The sequence below is a fragment of the Sitophilus oryzae genome, unplaced genomic scaffold, assembly GCF_002938485.1.
Source record: "Sitophilus oryzae breed Bouriz unplaced genomic scaffold, Soryzae_2.0 scaffold_810_pilon_pilon, whole genome shotgun sequence".
Lineage (NCBI taxonomy): Eukaryota > Metazoa > Arthropoda > Insecta > Coleoptera > Curculionidae > Sitophilus > Sitophilus oryzae.
Window position 1 is genome coordinate 6,916,018 of NW_022147429.1, and position 19,012 is coordinate 6,935,029.

Here is a 19,012-nt window from a genome sequence, read left to right on the forward strand (position 1 = left end):
GGCTATTCTCACAGAATAACCGGTTGACTTAATTAAACTTATCCTGTAGGTACCGCCTCTTCGAGTGCCCTCTCTTAATTCATAAGTTCTTTTCTAAACCTTGTTGTTAACCGCATATGTACTGCATAAAAAAATCTAAAATAGATAGGTCAGGTGATCGAGGAGGCCCATGCAATTGGTCCAGCTCTTTCTATCCCTGAGTCTATATAATTATGATATAGACAATTTTTAACACTTCTTTCATTGTGGGGGGGGGGTGTCATAATGAAAGTAAGAACCCACTATATTAATGCACGAGTATCTAAATGTAACTTTTCTAACATATTTTGAAAACCGTTCTTTAAAAAACGTAAGTAACATTCACTGGTCAACGTATCCTCCAAAACTGTATAGCCAAGACAAGTTGAACCAATAATCCTACCCGCTTTTCTTCATTTGAAAAATTCATGTTTACAATTTTTGTTTATTTTTATTTACAAAGTTTAGATGTGACAGTTTCAAATTTCTGAGAGTAACGACGATTGAACTTGTTTCCGTGGCTAACTAAGTGAAATTAGTCAAGAATGATAAGAATTGGCTATAACTCAGTAATTTTGTGAAAACAAAACATATTATAGCTTACATTGCCGAAAAGCTTAAAAAATGACGCTTTTTATGAAGTCGTGGCCAACTATGGTTTCCATTAAAAAAACATATGTTTGTGTCGTATATCAAAAACGGCAAGCTTTAGAAAAAATCGGAGAACACAAACTCATTAGGGATGTGATTATCTACAACTTTTATCTGAAAATTTTTTGTCTAAAGGGGCAAGGGACAATTTTTAAAATAGCCAAAAATTGTTTTTTTCGAAATATCTAGTAAGCCACGAACTTTTTCAAAAATCTGAAAGGCTCGTAGGGTCATAAATATATGACCCCACAAAACTGCAATTCTTTCCCCATTTAACCGACTCTTTATCTCCAGTAGTTTCCGAGATACCCATAGAGAACATCGTAGGAAACTTACCCTGTATTAGAAATAAATCCATATTTATTTTTTTTTCCTTTCTTGTGTATGAGGTTTTTTTTATTAATTGAAAATGGAAACTTTTTTTTTTATTATGCGACGTTTCGCCTCATCATGGTGGGCTTTCTTAGGCACTTTATTCTTGAAGCCGCAGCCGCGTTGCTACCACCAGTCTATATAGAAGAATGTAAATGAGTCATTCACATATGGATATAATTCTAAAAGTTTAAGAAAAAGAAAAAAAAAAATAAACTCTTAGAAATAAATATTTATTTCTTTATTACTACTGCAGAATTTAAAGAATTGTACTTTTTATTATTTTTTATTTATTTTTGCAATAATTTTTGAGTGGAACTTATTTACGCGCTGGGAGTAAAAATGCAAGGTCGTGACACAAAAGCTAGCGAGACGAAAAGTGGTAATGACGCGTGCTGGGAGTAAAGATTCAAGGCCGTGACACACGAGCTAGCGAGACACAGCCTACGGCTTAGAAATACGTAGTGACGCAACGAATATTTTTGAGAAGTCCACTTGTTTGTTAAAAATATTGATATTTTAATACAAATATTATAATTGATTCAAATTATTTATTAATTTTTAATCTATTACTTTGGCAACATTGCAAACTACACTTTTTCAAACATGTCCTTCAAATCCTTCAATTTAATAGCTGTTCCCTTCAAATATGCGCACATAGTGCAGACACAATTTTGTTAAATACTTAAGGCAGTTTAATTTTAATTAAGGATGATTTTTTTTTAAAAAAAGATGTACTGATTAACAAATAAAGTTACTTTTGTAATTAAATAATTCTCTTCTCATGTTGATTTTCTATTTATTTTAAAATCGTAACAAAATAAATTTACTGTACCAGAATTAACATCCTTTTAATTAAGTTTATTTTAGAGTAATTACGTCTTTTCGAAATAAAGTTATGTTCTCGGCTTTAGAATTTAATACACTCGTACCAAAAAAAATGTGTATCTGACAATTTAAAATTTCGCTACAAAAATCTAAACGAACTTACAGTGGGAGTTTGTAGCTTCTTTAGCATTGTAAATTGAACTCTTTTTGATTTTAATGATTAATTTAAATGAAAACCTTAATTTCATGTCTATATTTATCTTAAAGGATAATCAATATGTATGCAAAATATCAAATTTATTATCCTTTGTCACTTAAAATATATTTAACAAACATTACACAGTAAGACCGAAAAAAACCGGCGTCATAGACAGTTGAGGAATAATAATCGATCATAATCTTGGCAAGGTCAATCTCTAGACGTCATTTTCTAAAAATTTAAATAAAACTTGTCAAAAATTAACACTAATTATAGAAAGATGAAAAAAGGATAGAACGTTTCCAGAGACACAAATTAATTTCCAAAAAACTATTTTTTTTCGAATTTTAAACTACACCATTTAAAATAATGATTAATAAAATTTAGTTTTACTCAATATAAAAATAAATTACAACCTTCTTATGACCAATTGTCAATAAGTGTCATTACAAAATAAAGTACAGGACAAGTAGATTAGGTCTAGGGCATGACCTCGCCAAAATTATCATCGACTGTCATTCTCCAGCCGTTTTAGACACGTCCGCAAGAACCTAAAAAACGAGGTTTTATTCTTAATTTTAATTTTTAACCATGTTAGGATAACCGTAAAAATATAAAACTATATTTTTTTAATTTCTCGTTAAATTTTCGATGAAATTATGAGCTTGGGAAATTTTTTTAAACGGTACGGCATTGGCACATATTCATTTGAAAAAATAAAAATTATTTTTTGAAAATTTTTTCAAAATTTTTTGTGTTCAAATATAAATGTTGGAAAATAGCCATAAAACATGTAAATAAATCTAGGATAAATTTAAATAGCAGATTCAGAAACGTCTTCTTTTTTGCTTTTGTTCTCCCTTTCATAAAATAAAGCCGAAACCATTCGATTTTCACGAATAATTTGAGATAGGGTTTGCGCTTGGCGAAATCATAAAAACGATGTTAAGCGATTTGAATTTTTACTACTCTCTGCTTTGGCTCGGGAAGTGCTTGAAGGGTTGGCAATTATCGCCATCTTGAAAATGATTAAAGTGCATTTGAAGAGGAGAAATACTAGAAATTTGAAGATATAAATATTAATGATATATACAAAGCCAAAATTATTTTGGCTTTGTATATATCATTTTTTATACCTTTATTCCTTCAATTTAACACTATAGACTACTTAAAAGTGTAAAAATATGAAAAGCTAACTAATTTGAATATTATAATCATTATCCAAACATGAAATCGTATAATCCTAAATAAAACAATAATTATCAAAATAAAGAAATATGTAATGATTATGTCAGGAGCATATCTCAATTATAGTTATGTACGATTATAACTTATTTGATGTTGACTATTGATCTTCTAATTCGATCAAATGTTGAACAATTAATTACTAGATACACATCTGAAAAATATTGTGAATCAAAAATTTATCATAAATTAATAATTTTATGTAATAACGTACAGGGTATCCCATTTTTGTGTTTTCTAGTTTACGAGTAGAGATATAAAGAAGTGTTTTTTTACATCAGTGTGCTATTTTTTCATGAAACTAAAGATGATAGACAGATTTGTCCTAGTCTTAGTCCTCTTAGTTTCTGAAACAGGGCGAATTTGAAAATTTTGCATTTTTCGACTTCCCTCGTATCTCGGTTATCCTGTATCTTATGGAAAAGGTAAAGACTGATTTGATTTCCCATTACGTCTCAAGTGCTGTACGGTGAAGAAACCAATCATTCTGCGGTCAACGCATAAAACACTTATTTTCTCTAATTCGGCCAGCGAAGGCATATCAAAGATGGTGTGGAACTGAAAGCCACAGTGTTAAATATCTATATATGTGTGCCATATTAAAATGTTTAATATCTGTAATACGTTTGACGAAAATATTTTTGGCTGAAAAATCGGCGCTTATGTATTAAAATTTTTTTCGTGTCAAACATAGAATAAACAACAAAAATAAAAATTCTTTTACAGGTACTGAATATGTCGTATGATCGAAAAAAGTCGTTCAGTTGGCTTTGAAATGACGCGAATTATTGACATTTACCAAAACATTTTACATATGAAATAACAGAGATCTTCATTTCCAAGCCAACTCTGACGCCGTTCTTTCTTTAATCATATAATATTATATTAAATTGTTTAATGATATAAAAATCCGTATTATTAACATACCGTACCAAAAAAAATCTAGGGATTAATCAGTAGTTCTGGCAACACTGTCTCCGGCAACCACTCACTCTGTCGACTAAAAGCACAACTACGATACAGTATTCTTTATCTGCTGCGCTGTAAACGACTATCAGCGCGTAGTGGCGCAGGGCTAAAACTAAATCTCGGACAGGCTGACGGTATCTCGAACAGGTTCTGTGCCACGAAATCGCCCATAAGGTTGCGCATCTTTTTATTTCTTCAATCAACGGTAGTACAGTGATATATGAAAACCGATATATGAAAACCGAATATCTTTGTATATCTGTTCATAAAATAAGAAGTCCCATAAAACACACGAAAATGGGACACTCTCAACGTTTTGCATCTGAGTCTTAATTTAAAATGAAAATAAAAAGTAAAATAACAATCTCTATTTTTTAAGAAATGAGCCTATTTCATCTATGGAATTGATTATAGTGCATTATTCGCAACAAAAACTAAAAATGGGCAAGTAGACAAAGAATATTTATTGTTAAATACGACTAGGATTGGTATCTGACAGACACAAATTCTTCAGAGGCATAAAAGTCACTCTTTTTGCACCTTAGAATATTAATTCTTATACAATATGACATAATACCCTATGACCGAATAAAAACGTCGTCAAAGACGGCTGGGTAATGACAATCAATGATAATTTTGGCCAATTCAATCTCTAGATGTCATTTACTAAAAATTTATATAAATCTTTAAAAAAGGATTGAATGTTTCCAGATAAACACATCTATTTCCGAAACGTTATTTTTTCGCGAATTTTAAATTACACCATTTAAAAATCATTTTTACTCAAAATAACAATAAATTACAACCTTCTTAAGGCTCACTGGCAGTAAGCGCCATAAAAAATAAGGAAGAGTACGGACCAAGTAATGACGTCTAGGGTTGACTTCAAACTGTCATTCCCAAGCCGTTTTTGACGCGATTTTTTTTTCGATCATATGGCACGAGTAAAACAGCAAACAACAAAAAATACAATTGTGTCTTTTTAAAACATTTATTCATTTAAAGATAACAGTTTAAACAATCGAAAATACTTCTCACGTTAATAATTTTACATATATCTCACAACAGCCGTATATAATTTATGCACACTGCATAAAATACAAACTTTTAAGTATACACATCACAAAAAATGTATATTTTACTAAATAAATAGTTTCACGTTCTAAAATACTGACAGTTGATATTAAAGTATATTCGGAACATTAAGAAATCCCATTTTTTACAACAGATCAATTCGAAATATTTTCTATTCAATAACGCCGTATACAATCAAGAAAATCAGTAGATTTTACTAGTTAACAATAATTAATAAATATTTAGCTACATAGGCACTGACACGATATTTTGGTCCATGGTTAAATTTGACTATGATTTGACATCGATCACGACAATCGCACTATCAACTTCGGGGTCTGAGAAATTTCAGTTTTAAATCACAAGTGCGTATAAGAAACACTATTCACTACTGAACGAACAAGTGCAATTTCAAGAGGTCTATTTGTGAAGTAACTAATACTCACTAATGATAAAGGATAGTACAAAAAACATAATATATATTCGATACCAATTAAACTTTTAGTTACGTAATCGAGAGCGAGATTTTTAAATTCATTATTGCCAACCATGGACATATTCAGCACCGGGCTGACTAACTGAAATTTAAATTTCCCGCCGGGGATTCAGGTGGTAGCTTTGATGTAAAAAATGTTAAGTTGCCACATTTATTTATTTATTTCCTGACATTGCCATTCGTTTTTGATACTTTAGTTTTGTATTACGAGTTTTTGGTTTAAATGAATTTTGTTGTGATACTTTAAGCTTAAGAATTTTTACTAGCAGACCTTGCAGTCGAACATTGTTCTCTTTAGAATCTCTTTTAGTGCGAAGTGTACAAGATAACTTTATTAGAATATTTTGAACGGGAAAGCGGTAGTAATGCTCCTTTATACCTCTTAAGTGCTGTTAAGGAGGTGGGTTTTGTTGATGTAAATAATAACTGTTTATATAATTATAATTAATTTATTTTTGTTTTCTAAACTATGTCGATTAAAAGAAAATATGTAAAAGTGGGCAACGCTGTGCCGGTCAAGTTTAATCACGTGACTAAAAGTTTATTTGATATAAACTATACATATTCAGCAGCCATACGATATTTTATAGGTTATCGATATATAAAATTTTATCAAAAGGCCTATTATAATTAAAGACCTAAAAATTTTTGTTGTCAAATTTCAATTCCACATTCTGCTAATCATATATTTGATATGTTTTCTGCACTATCTTGTCCAATCCATTAAATATTATAGGCACATTCCGGGATTCTGACTACACCACGAAGGCCACAATGCCTCTGCCTTAAGTCCCCTACTCACTAATCTTTCTCTTTGAGTGTTCAGTCTTGTATATACATCCTCTTGAATGGTGTATGTGGTCATGTCCAGTTGTGGATCCGTCCAGATCCGTTCGGCAAATGCTGCAGCTCTGGGCCACAAGCGACTGTCTAGTGAAGATTCGTCTACTTGTTCGCTCCATAAACATACTTCTCCACCTGAAATATAAAACATGTACTATAAGTTACCATGTTAACACTGTTAACCATCACACAATATATATGTTTAAAATAAAACCATATACAATTATTTATTTTGACCTAACATATACAATAGGGTGTTTCAAAATATTTTTTTTATAATTTATTATGGTGTTGAAAAGTTGAAAGTACATTTAAAAACCAAAATTTTGACGCTCTTAATATTAATATTAAGGTTTGCCTCAATTTATTTGTTGTATATCCATTTAAATAACACGGAAATTTTTATTTTTTATTTTTAAATTTTAATAATTTTGGAATTGCTTGTTTCCGCAACATCCTAGCGAGAAAATTTATATGAAATTTCACGCTCTACAAAAAACGTGTCAAGGTCAAAGTTCTTCAGATCAACCGTCTCTCAAAGATATCAGCGATCAAAAATAACACCATTCGAAAATTTCAAATATTCTCTAAATAAATTACAGTTTAATTACAGGTTAACAAAATTGAAGCGATTTTACAGAAAAAATTATATAAATACCGAGTATGATATTTTTTTGTAGTTTTATTGGAAAATATTTTAAATCTTCGATGGTGTTATTTTTGATCGCTGATATCTTTAAAACGGTTGATCTCAAGAACTTTGACCTTCAGACGTTTTTTGTAGAGCGTGAAATTTCGTATAAATCTTATCGCGAGGATGTTGCGGAATGCGGAAACAAACCATTCTGTGCCAAAAATAATTTTAATAGAAATTATTTTTATTAATGTCATATTGACTTTAATACGTGCTAAATATAATTTGTAAATATGAATAACACAAGTAGGCTGTAAATGCTTTATTTTCTGTACATCTTCCAAATATGCCAGACCAGTTATTGAAGACTATAAATGTAAGAGAAGAATACACCATAATAAAAAAATGGCGCCGGGAGGCACGTATAGCCGCCCATACTAAAATATGTTAATAAAAAGTTGGTAGGCAGTTCTTTTAGTTTCAAAGTAAAGGAATATTTCCAATTTTGATCCGCGGTTATTTCCCCTATCCGCCACCTGGGGTCGCGTCCGATGGGAGTTTGGAATACTCCACACGGATTTTCTCAAAAACGGACTATGGAAACACGGAATATCTCAAAAATTGCGACTTTGACTGATTTTGCTGTTATTACAAATTTTGTTGCAAATATTATTCCTAATCTTAAATTGAAAACCGCGTTTCGCTAGCTACTGTAATTTTGGAGTTACGATTTTTAAAATTTTTAACTCTCTCCTATATCCCTTTACCAACCCCCCACCCCCACCAAAAACTAATGGCCAGATTCTCGGGTGCCACAGTATTTTTGGTTAAAATCGGTTTAGCGGTTTTTGAGTTATCGTGTTACAGACGGACAGACGCAGACGGACAGACGGATAGACGGATAGACGGACAGACGGACACCATACCTGTTGGTATGGTCGGCTAAAATTAAAAAAAAATATTTTGAAACACCCAATATACAAGGAATATGTAAACTAACCCTTTGTTTATTTAGATTTTAATTTACTCCATTCTCAATATTAGTATATTAATTTATTAGAAGTAGAAATGATACTTTTCGTGGCGAGGCTGTACGTTTGACATTACAGGTGAGGCACAAAAAGTAATTTTTACTCCGTAAAGAACATGCCATTTTTTTTCATACGTCACAAATATTTTTTAAACAATTTTAAACGTTGCAAATAATATAAAAATATTTAAAAGTAACACCTTATAATTATTAAGATTGCTGATCTAAGTAATACTACAGTTATATTAATTAATAAATTTAGGCCGTAAACAATCATACCATATACCGTATGATCCAGTTGGCTGGGAAATGATAATCGATGACATTTCCCATATAAAATGACAGCGATTTTCATTTCGTAGCCATCGCTGACGCCGTTTTTTGCGATCATACGGTACAATTTTATATTCTAATTCATTATAACTTTGTTTATACATTAACTAGTTATTCACCGTGAGTGAGTTTTGGGAGTTCACTGATGGCTACGAATGGTTTTCAAAAATTTGAATTTCTAATTAAGTGGAACAATCGCAAGAACGGTAAACTAATAATAATTATTAACCTAATAAGTTTACCGTTCTTGCGATTGTCCCACTTAATTCTTCTTCTTCTTCAAAGAACCGCGATGCAATTTTCGTAGCCATCTATTAGTGAACTTCCAGAACTAACTCACGCTGAATAACTAGTTAATACATAAACAAGGATTATAATAAAATTAAATAATAAAAATATTGTAATTATATTCATGCAGATTAAGTGAAAACTTTTGTTCTTTAATATCTACTATACATATTATAAACGCGTGTTCAAATATTAATCTTGTGGAATATACAGTTTGTTGCATCTCCAACCTGGACATAGGAAATCCCCTATGAATTTTAAAAATGATGAATAGTTCTTCCCATTTTATTTTACAGAAAAATGTATTTGAAACTTTTTAAGGAGCTTCTTAACATGAAGCTAATTGTTCAATTTGAATTTATACGAATTCGTTCTTGAGTAATAAGAGATACCAAAAATAATAAATTAATTAAAAAAATAATACGGTTCTGATTAGAATAACAAACATGTCACCCTCAAATTCAGTTATTTAATGTCAAATTGACTTTTCTGTGCCAAAAATAATTTTAATAGAAATTATTTTTATTAATGTCATATTGACTTTAATACGTGCTAAATATAATTTGTAAATATGAATAACACAAGTAGGCTGTAAATGCTTTATTTTCTGTACATCTTCCAAATATGCCAGACCAGTTATTGAAGACTATAAATGTAAGAGAAGAATTTCAACACGAACAGTTATTAAAGACTGTAAATATAAAAAGAAGATTAATATTATTATTATATATCAGATTATATCAGAAGTATCAATGACCGTTATCAAGTGTAAAAATGAAAAAGCCATAATTTTATGTTACTTAAATATTCCATTTTAACACCAAGAATTATTGGATGGGGTGAAGAAGGTAGGGCAAATTTTATCCATTTTTTAATTATTAACAAGTACTTAATTTTGTGAATTGTCTGGGGTTTAATAAATACATTTTCTTTTACAGCAATGTGTTTGCTTATCTCCGAAATTATTTCCGCCCATAAATTATTTAATTACATACTTAATTGTTTTAATTAATAAATTCTTCTAAATAAATGTGGATTTGACTCAGAAATCGATACCATAATAAGTTATGAAAATGAACGTCTCTGTTGTTATAAATATGCATTCGTCAAAAAATGAAATAAAATTAATAAGGTGTTACCTTTTACCACACTGCCTAATACACATACAAAATTCAGTCTTTTAGTATTTGGAGCAATTATTATTAATAAACGTAAACAGTCAATTAATGTAGTTTGAATACTGGGATCATATTAATTAGTTCTCATTAACAAAAAATATTTAAACTGCTTTTTATCTTTTAATAAAATAAGCGAACTATATCGACAATATTCATATCTGTACTCTTTGAAAATTTGTTACATTATTAAAAGAAATCTAAAATGTCAATATTCCATGGGTATAGTGATAAATGAGGTCTAAATTATAAGAAAATGCATTTTCTACAAAAACTTGAAGAGATAGGTAAAAAATGGTATAATACAATTTATTCTCAACAATCAATACAATATATCTTATTCTCTTAAAATATACAAGGTGTTCCATTTAAAATAAACAAATTATTGCCGTTTAAAGCTAGTAATTATTTAAAATAATTTTTTAAACACTCTGTATAAGATAGTATTTTCTTTATTATTACAACACCAATGTCTGATCAATAAATAAACTTCACTAAATATTTAGTATTAAAAACTTCGATACCGTTGGAGAAATGAAGAATTAAACTAAATAAAACTATATTTTTTACTTATTTGGGACACTCTGTATCTTGTAAAAATATTTTTAAATTGTATCTCTAATAACCCTTCAACGAACCTAAAATTTAAAATTTGTAAAAATCTAATCGTTTAGTTACAATACTCCATGTCGTATGTGGTGAACAACCCTGTATAAAAAGAAGTTAAGTAACCTGATATCATAAAATTTAATATCTACAAAAATTAACACTAGGTATTTATATCAAATGTGTCTTTATATATATCGTTGTTCGCAAGGATAACGACGTAACAGTTACATTTTACAGGAGAGAGAAAAGACTAAATTTTAAAATGAATAATGGCCATAATATCGTAAAACAAAGTTCAATTATTAAGAAACTAGTCAAGTTTCGTTAATGATTGCATTTTATTTTAGATGAAATGGCGTTCGCAGACGGTTTAGGACCGGGAAATAAACAACCTTTAATTTTCGTCTTTATCGAGGCTATTTTCCTGAAAATAGCCTTGATAATGATGAAAATACACGTCGAAACGTCGGCAATTTGTTAAACAAAAATCTGTTTATTTTCTGCTCCTAAACCTGCAAACGCCATTTCATACATAACATCAACCACATTATTCAAATACACATTATGCAAATCTACTACATTATTTTATCATAGGTTATTATTATGGTTATTGTTAATTTCAATATTTAGTTTTTTACCCCTGCTGTAAAATAAACCATTTAACAGTTACGTCGTTGTTGTTCCAGAACGGCGATATTATCTACATGATCCAAAATACTAACATATGTAAGGTTATGTTTTATTATGTTTATTGTAAATTCTACAAATCATGCACCTATACGTCCCATCGCACATATTTTTTTCCTTACTTTGGTAAAAAGATTTAAAAAGAAAACATGTAAGGTAAAACTCATTGGATAAAATTCAACATAAAAAAAAATCTAAGCAAAGCAAGAAATCCTTTAACTAACTAAAGAAATCCTTAATTTGTAAATAAAGAACTGTGGTGTTGTCAAATGGAATTTTGAAAACTGACGAGTTATGCTATTATGAATTACTGATAGAAGCAAATAAACATAAACGATAGATAAAAATCAAGCCTTGGGTCGGCGTTTACATGTGTAGTAAAAATAGTTGTACTTCTTTCTTTATTCAGTATATCTTATTTTACTGAGCGTATTGACCGTACTGTTCGCACTTACTTACTGCCATTACTCGCTACTCGACTATTTGACACATATCAGAAGATGGTTACGCAAGGCGTTTTCTTTCATGAGCTTTTTTGTGACGTCTGAGAAGCCCGATACGTGATGTTACTTCTCTTCTGCACTCGGGACATTCAAAAATCTCATTATTTTGTTACCTCTTTACTTTTTGGTTGTCCTTCTTAACTGAGTTTAAATTGTTCCCCATTGCGTTCTATTGTGCGCTGTTTCCTCCCACTGATTCTACATACTTATCCCCTTTAAGTTTTCATGAACAACATCCTTGTATCTTTTGAGTTGTCCACCCGGTTTCCTCTTACCCTCTACAAACTCACCGTAAAGAAGCGATTTCGGTAGACGGTTTTGTTGCATCCTACATACGTGGCCAGCCCATCTTAAGCGGGATTTAGTAATCATGACTTCAGCGCTCTCGCAGCTATAGTCTGTCCAACGAGATGATCCTTGACAGTGATAGATGTGTCTGTCATTTTAATTTCAAAGTACTTTATTTTATTTTACAAAGAAATAAGTTGGTACAACTGGAACGCATAGCAAGAAATTAATATATTTAAAATTTGACTGACCAGTCGACAAGTGATTACTTCAAAATATTGTGAAAAAAAAACTGTATAAAACTGAAAAAATGTAATCGAGTTATTTTATTTAATAAAAAACGGTATGCGTTAATACACAACAAACAAGAAAAAGACCACATACCAAAAAAAATATAAAATAGAACTATTTCTTACTTTCAAGTTTTATGAAACTTCCCGCATTTATGATTATATTAATTTATCAATACATGTACAAATACAAATTTGTAATATTCCACAGGAATAAATAAAACAACATAAATAAAACAAACTATTTTATTAATAATAACACTTACCAAATTTTATACCTTAAAGGTTGATTAATTAACTTTAATCTTAATTTTTTAAACCAGTACCTTTTGACATTATTTTTCTACAGTACTAAAATCCATTATTAACCTATCGTGTGATGTCGATATTTTACAGCTACTCCAGTTTTTAGTAAGTGTTTAGTATGGTCCTTCTACCATACCATATTCGAGATGCACTTATCTACGACGAGATGGTATACAAACTTTATTGATGGTAACTTTATTGGTGTTTAAGACTTTCTGCCTGGGCAGCGAGTATTAACCATAAACTGTGCTCTGGGTCTACAGTTAATTTTCACTCGATTTTTCCTCCACTTGACATCAAAAGACACAAAACACACGTAATAACACGAATTAAAATGCATCATCTTCCAAAACGCAGGGTATTTGTCAAAATTTGTCACAAAATTATAACCTATAATTTGGCAAGACTTTGACAAACGTCAAAAATCTAAAGGCGAGTTCATACGCATCGGCGTCGGTTTGTCGTTCATCGTTCCGCCAAACAAATAAAATTGAAATACGATCTATCATTTTTGAAATAAACCAATAAAACTGGTTAAAAACAACAAGAGACGACGTATGACGGATTTATATTTAAACCCATCCATACTTAAAAATTATTAGAAACTTTTTTTAGTTAAATAAATGGATTGGTATGGGACGTCATCTGCTTTTCTTCTGTCATCGTCTGTCGAAATCTTACCTGAAAAAAAAACAGAGTATAGCTTTTTGAAAGATTTAATTCTTAAGCTGTTTAAGATTGCTGCAACTGCTAAGATTGCTGCTCTGTTGCGACTTGTTTAATGCGTTCGTGTGCCGGCGGTACGGCACCCAAGTTTCACTTCCATGTAACATGGTGGGGATTATTATTGCTCAGTACACTGCAAGTTTCGTTTTTTTGCTCAAGTCATGATTGTAGAAAACTCTGTCTTTTAATATCCAGAATGCTCTTGAGGTGTTACTAATTCTGTGCTGAATTTCAGAGTCGTTATTTGCCTTTTCCGAAATCAAAGCAGAGGTAATTGTTTAGTGCTTTCATATTGGGGTTGTATTCTTGGTTAAGTATATGGCTGTAATGCTCTTTCCAGCGGTTTCTAATTTGTTCTTCCTCTTTTAGAAGTTCACCATTTTGTGCCTTGATTGTGCAGCTTACCTCCTTGGTTGTGCCGTATACTTCTTTCACAGCCTCAAAGAATTTACGATAGTCGTGATCTGCGGCGTACTCTTGAATCTGATTAGTTGGTTGTGACCACGAGTTATCCTTTAGTGGGCGCAGGTTTCTTCGAAGTGTGTTGTTGGATTTAAAGTTGTCCACCAGCGTTAGATTGCGTGGGTTTGCAGTGACTGCTTGCTTGATGTACTCTATGCTTTTGTCCCGACAAAGCCTGTATATGCGGTTGATTTTCATTAAACCAGTCTGGTTGTATCTTTTTCTTGGATTTTCCCCGCACTGCTTTGCTGGTATTATAAATCGCATCCCTCAATTAATTGTGTTCAACCTTGTTCAGCTTCCGAGTTTGAGGTTATCGGTGGAAGTGCTTTTTTGATGCCTTCCCGGAGGGCTTTGGCGGTATTGTTGTTCGTTATACTCCGTATGTTCAATCTGGCCATGTTGTTTTGCTTCTTATAATGTGGATGTTTGGGTTTTGAATTTTTATTTTTGAACATACTCTTCGCACACACGAAAAAATGTGTTTCGAAAAAATCTTCTAAAAAATTCTATACCATCACTGTTAATAATCCTTTTTTTGTACAAGTAGTATTTGTCCTGCCATTTTTATAGTAAGGTTTGTTTATTTATAATATTTGTAGGTTAATAAGATGACATACCGTTCGACCGAAAAAAAGCGCTGGGGAATGACAATCGATAATATATCCAATTTTGACTAGGTACGGAATTGGTACGGACCAAGTAATGACCATAGACGTCATTACTAAATCCTGCTTAAGATGGGCTGGGCACGCATGCAGGATGCAAGAAAACCGCCCACCGAAATCTCTTTACGGTGATCTTGTAGACGGTAAGGGGAAACCGGGTGGAAGTCAAAAGGTACAAGGGTATTTTCCATGAAAACTTTCACCATGAAAGCGGCGCGAAATAGAAAGCAATGGAGAAGAATTATAAGCTCACTTAACAACGACAATCAAAAACGCCCTTACTGTGAGTTGGCTTTAAGAGGGTTGTAATTTATTTTTATATCGAGTAAAAATTATTTTTAATAGTATAGTTTAAAATACGAGAAAAAATATTTTGAAGATAGATATGTGTCTCTGGAAACGCTCTATTCTTTTTTAATCTACCTATAATTGGTGTTAATTTCTGACAAGTTTTATGTTAGAGTTTTTAGTAAATGACGTCTAGAGATTGACCTCTACAACATTATCATTGATTGTCATTTCTCAGCCGTCTTTGATGTCGTTTTTTTTTCGATCATACAGTAGTATAGATACTCTCAATTTCTTAAAATGTAGAATAGTTAGGTGTGATAATTTTCAACTTTTTTTTCACAATTACGTAAAGTACGATGACCACTTTATAGTTAAACTAAGGATGTCTTAGACAACTGTTAAGAATCAAATGGTCCACCATGTCTCAAACGTATGGGTCTTTGAAAAGCGTAGCTGCGAGAGCGCTGAAGTCATGATTACTAAATCCCGCTTAAGATGGACTGGTTACGTATGCAAGATGCAAGAAAACCGCCTACCGAAATCTTTCCTTTACGGAGAGCCTGTAGACGGTAAATATATTTCCATAAAAACTTAAAGGGGAGAAGCAGCGCACAATAGTAAGCAATGGAGAAGGATTTTAAACGCAGTTAACAACGACAACCAAAATGTAAAGAGGCAATAAAGCAATGACATTTTTGAATGTCCCAAGTGCGGAAGAGTTTTACATAACATCGCGTATCGGGCTTTTCACTCACAGAAATACTCAAAAAAGGAAACGCCATGCGTAACTGTCTTCTGATGCGTGTCAAATACTCGTCAGCCAGTAATGGCAGTAAGTAAGTAAGTAAGTTAAACTAAAATATACATATATTTCTAAAGACAATATACATCCTTAATCAGTTATAATACTGTGAGAATATCTTTTGATATTTGTTTATAAAATGTTAAATTTTACATAGCTGTCTGGAATTACTCTAAAATACAAGACAGTTTGATTGTAACTGTTAAAACGTAGTACGTTTGATTGTAACTACGGAAATTACTACAGATAACTATAGAGAAGCCTTGATAGATGGAATATATTAGCTGGACTGAGTGCAAATCTACCCTCTCATTGTATTTTAGACTATTTCAGATTATTCGCATTGCATTAATCCAGATCAAATATAAAGTAGCATTAATTAAATTTGCATATGAAAGACCAGTGACGATAACCACGGGAAATTATTAAAATTGTAGAAATATAAATATAATTTTTATGTACAGGATGTTTCAATTTGGTAAACGGATGTTATTGATATTAACATTTTACTGTCTGAAACTAAATAAATTTATTAAAAAATATATATTTTTTTTAATAATAACTTTTGACTACTATTTTTTATTTATTCCATTCCAAACGAAGTTCCACCAAAATAGCATTAAATATTAATAGAAACCAAAGACCCTTTCTGTGACGTAGTTTTCGAAGATATCGACAAAAACTTTATCAATCGGCCTACGCTGTTAATTTAAAGTTAGGAGTTAATTAAATATTAGATTTCAGTGACGTCAACATTGGCTGAAATTCCGGAAATCTTGTTCTAAAGACAATTAATTATGCGTCATAGCTTAAGTGATAAAGTCTGAACTATACTTATACGAGGCGGCTCTAAGTTCTTACTTTACTCAGTAGCTATAATATATAAAAGGTGATTACGATTAAAAGCTTGCGCACGGTACTTTTTGTGAGTAATTTCTGTCCAATTAGTAAAAGAAGATTTCGACAGACGTCATCCAAATATAACATATAACTGTCATTGTCACTTATCCTCTCCTTGAATAAACTTTAGTTGGTATCTATTGTAGATTGTATAATGTATGGGGGGGGGGGAAGTTCATCACCGCAACCATAGAGATCTATTATCTCCCCCTTTCTTATCAGTTTCAGGGCATTGACAAAAAACAGTATCTGAGATGGTTTTAAATTCGTTAGTTCTCGGAGCACTCAGTGATAAAGTGTTCTGGTGTTTACCCATTTTCCCAACATAACCTGCATTCGCCGTTGTTTCTTATCTTCATTCTATTGAAGGCATTTAGGAGATAATGTCCTGTTAAAAACCCCATGACAATCATAAGAATGTTCTTACTTCAAGGAAACTCTTGTTTTTTTCGGTAGTAAGTTTTGGTAAATTTTTTCGAGTGTCGTAGACTGTTGAAGGATTTCCATTTCAGGTTAATCTATTCTATTTCATTGCCTTAGTCTCGGTCAATGATTATTATTTATTATGCTTGATTAGTTTTATTAAGCTTGTTAGAATTTATCGCGCTTGCTCAATACCATCCGAGCGTCTACATAAACGATCAAGTGTTAAAACTAAAGCGTTTTGGTGTATTGTGGTGAATTGGTATTTTATTTTGCTTCTTCCAGAGTTCTGGAGAGAGGAGGACTATAGACCGTTCCCGATTCAATATAATAAACCGATATTTTGCCTCCAAAAAACGGATTTGTATATTACTCGGACAAAACCTCCAGTGCTATTATGGTGTCATGTTGTATCTGTTAGTGTATTTATATGGATATAGAATGTTTAGGAGGGGAGTTAATCACTGCGACCTTACAGATCTATTGTGTGTTCCCCTTTCTTGAGTTATAACTCATCATACAGTCTCAGGGTTTTAAAAAGGGCCAGTATCTGAGACAGGCCAGCTCTCCATCCTCGACATCATCCGTACCAAAGTTCATGGCACGAATGGTCGTCGTCTTGGCGCACTCAGTGATAAGGTGTTTTGGTGTTTCCCCGTTTTTCTTTTTTTGACGTATTTTTTTTGCCGTGTTCGTTGAGAAGATAGTGTCCTGTTAGAAACCCCGTGACAATTCGAAGATGGTTTTTACTTAAATTAATTTTTTGATTTTTCTCGGTCGAAAGTCCTGAGGAAGTTTTTCGAGTGTCTTAGACCGGTTGGAGGACACCCATTCCAAGTTACGGATGGAGTCTTCCAGATTCTTCAGTTTTGCTTTCAGTTTGTTCCCGTTCGGAAAACAGAACGGTTTTGGTCCAATTGGTGGAGTGTTCGCTTCTTTCCTAGTTAGATCATTTGCTTTTTCATTGCCTTCTATCCCTTGGTGAGCAAGCACCCAAAGTAGGAGGACTTTATTTTATTTGCCTAATTCGTTGAGCTTCTCTGGGCATTCTTTGACCAACTTCGAATTGATGGTTACTGAGTTGATCGTGTTTAGTGCTACTTGACTATCGGATAGGATGGTAATTTCCTGTTTTCGATAGTTCCTATCTAAGATAAATTGTACGCATCTTTCGATAGCCTAAATTTAAAACTATCGGAAACAGGAAATTGCCATCCTATCCGATAGTATTATAATAAATATTATAAATAAAAGAAAAATAAAAATTATAAAATAAATCTATAATTTTATCGCGCTTGCTCAATACCACCCGAGTGCCTACATAAACGCTGAAGTCTCAAAAGTAAAGCATTTTGGTGTATTGTGGGAACTGGTGTTTTATTTTGCTTCTTCTAGAGTTCTGGAGAGAGGAGGACTATAGACCGTTCCCGATTCAATGCAATAAACCGAGATTTTGCCTCCTAAAAATGGATTTGTATATTACGCGGACAAAACCTCCAGTGCTATTGTGGTGTCATGTTGTATCTGTTAGTATATTTAATCTATGGATACGAAAACTACTTTACCTATAATATGTTTTTTGTCGAGTCGCATTTGCTGCCAGGGTCGGTGGTTGTAAACGGTTTGCCATGGTCGGTAGGGGTCACATGCTGCCTCTCCCGTTTCTCTCCATCTACCGAAACCGCAGTCCAAATACCAAGCGTCCACGTGCGAGATCAAAATCTTGTAGTCATCGGCTAAGAGATCGGGAGTGTCCGGCCATTGACTTGAGCCCCAACTTTGTACTATTGTCGTGTTCTGCAATTTAAATAGAAATTATAATAAATAGAAATTATTATAGGGAGCATGAGGCTATAACTAAAAAGACTAGTCTATTAGATTAGTAGGTGAGACATGTATGTC

The 19,012-nt window shown here is 32.1% G+C and overlaps 1 protein-coding gene across 4 annotated transcripts in view; it reads right to left on the bottom strand.

Moving 5' to 3' along the window:
• Window positions 1-6,324: 6,324 nt before the first annotated feature.
• The window catches only part of LOC115888961 (probable beta-hexosaminidase fdl), a 172,353-nt gene continuing 159,665 nt past the window's right edge, over window positions 6,325-19,012 (bottom strand). For 3 of the 4 annotated variants that reach the window (XM_030908853.1, XM_030908854.1, XM_030908852.1), the window contains exons 9-10: window positions 18,676-18,907; window positions 6,326-6,830 (exon numbers count right to left, since the gene is read on the bottom strand). In XM_030908853.1, the coding sequence (XP_030764713.1) occupies window positions 6,583-6,830; window positions 18,676-18,907 (480 nt within the window). In that variant the 3' untranslated portion in view covers window positions 6,326-6,582. Of the gene's footprint in view, window positions 6,831-18,675; window positions 18,908-19,012 lie in introns of all 4 variants that reach the window. The other variant, XM_030908850.1, reaches the window with a different exon arrangement.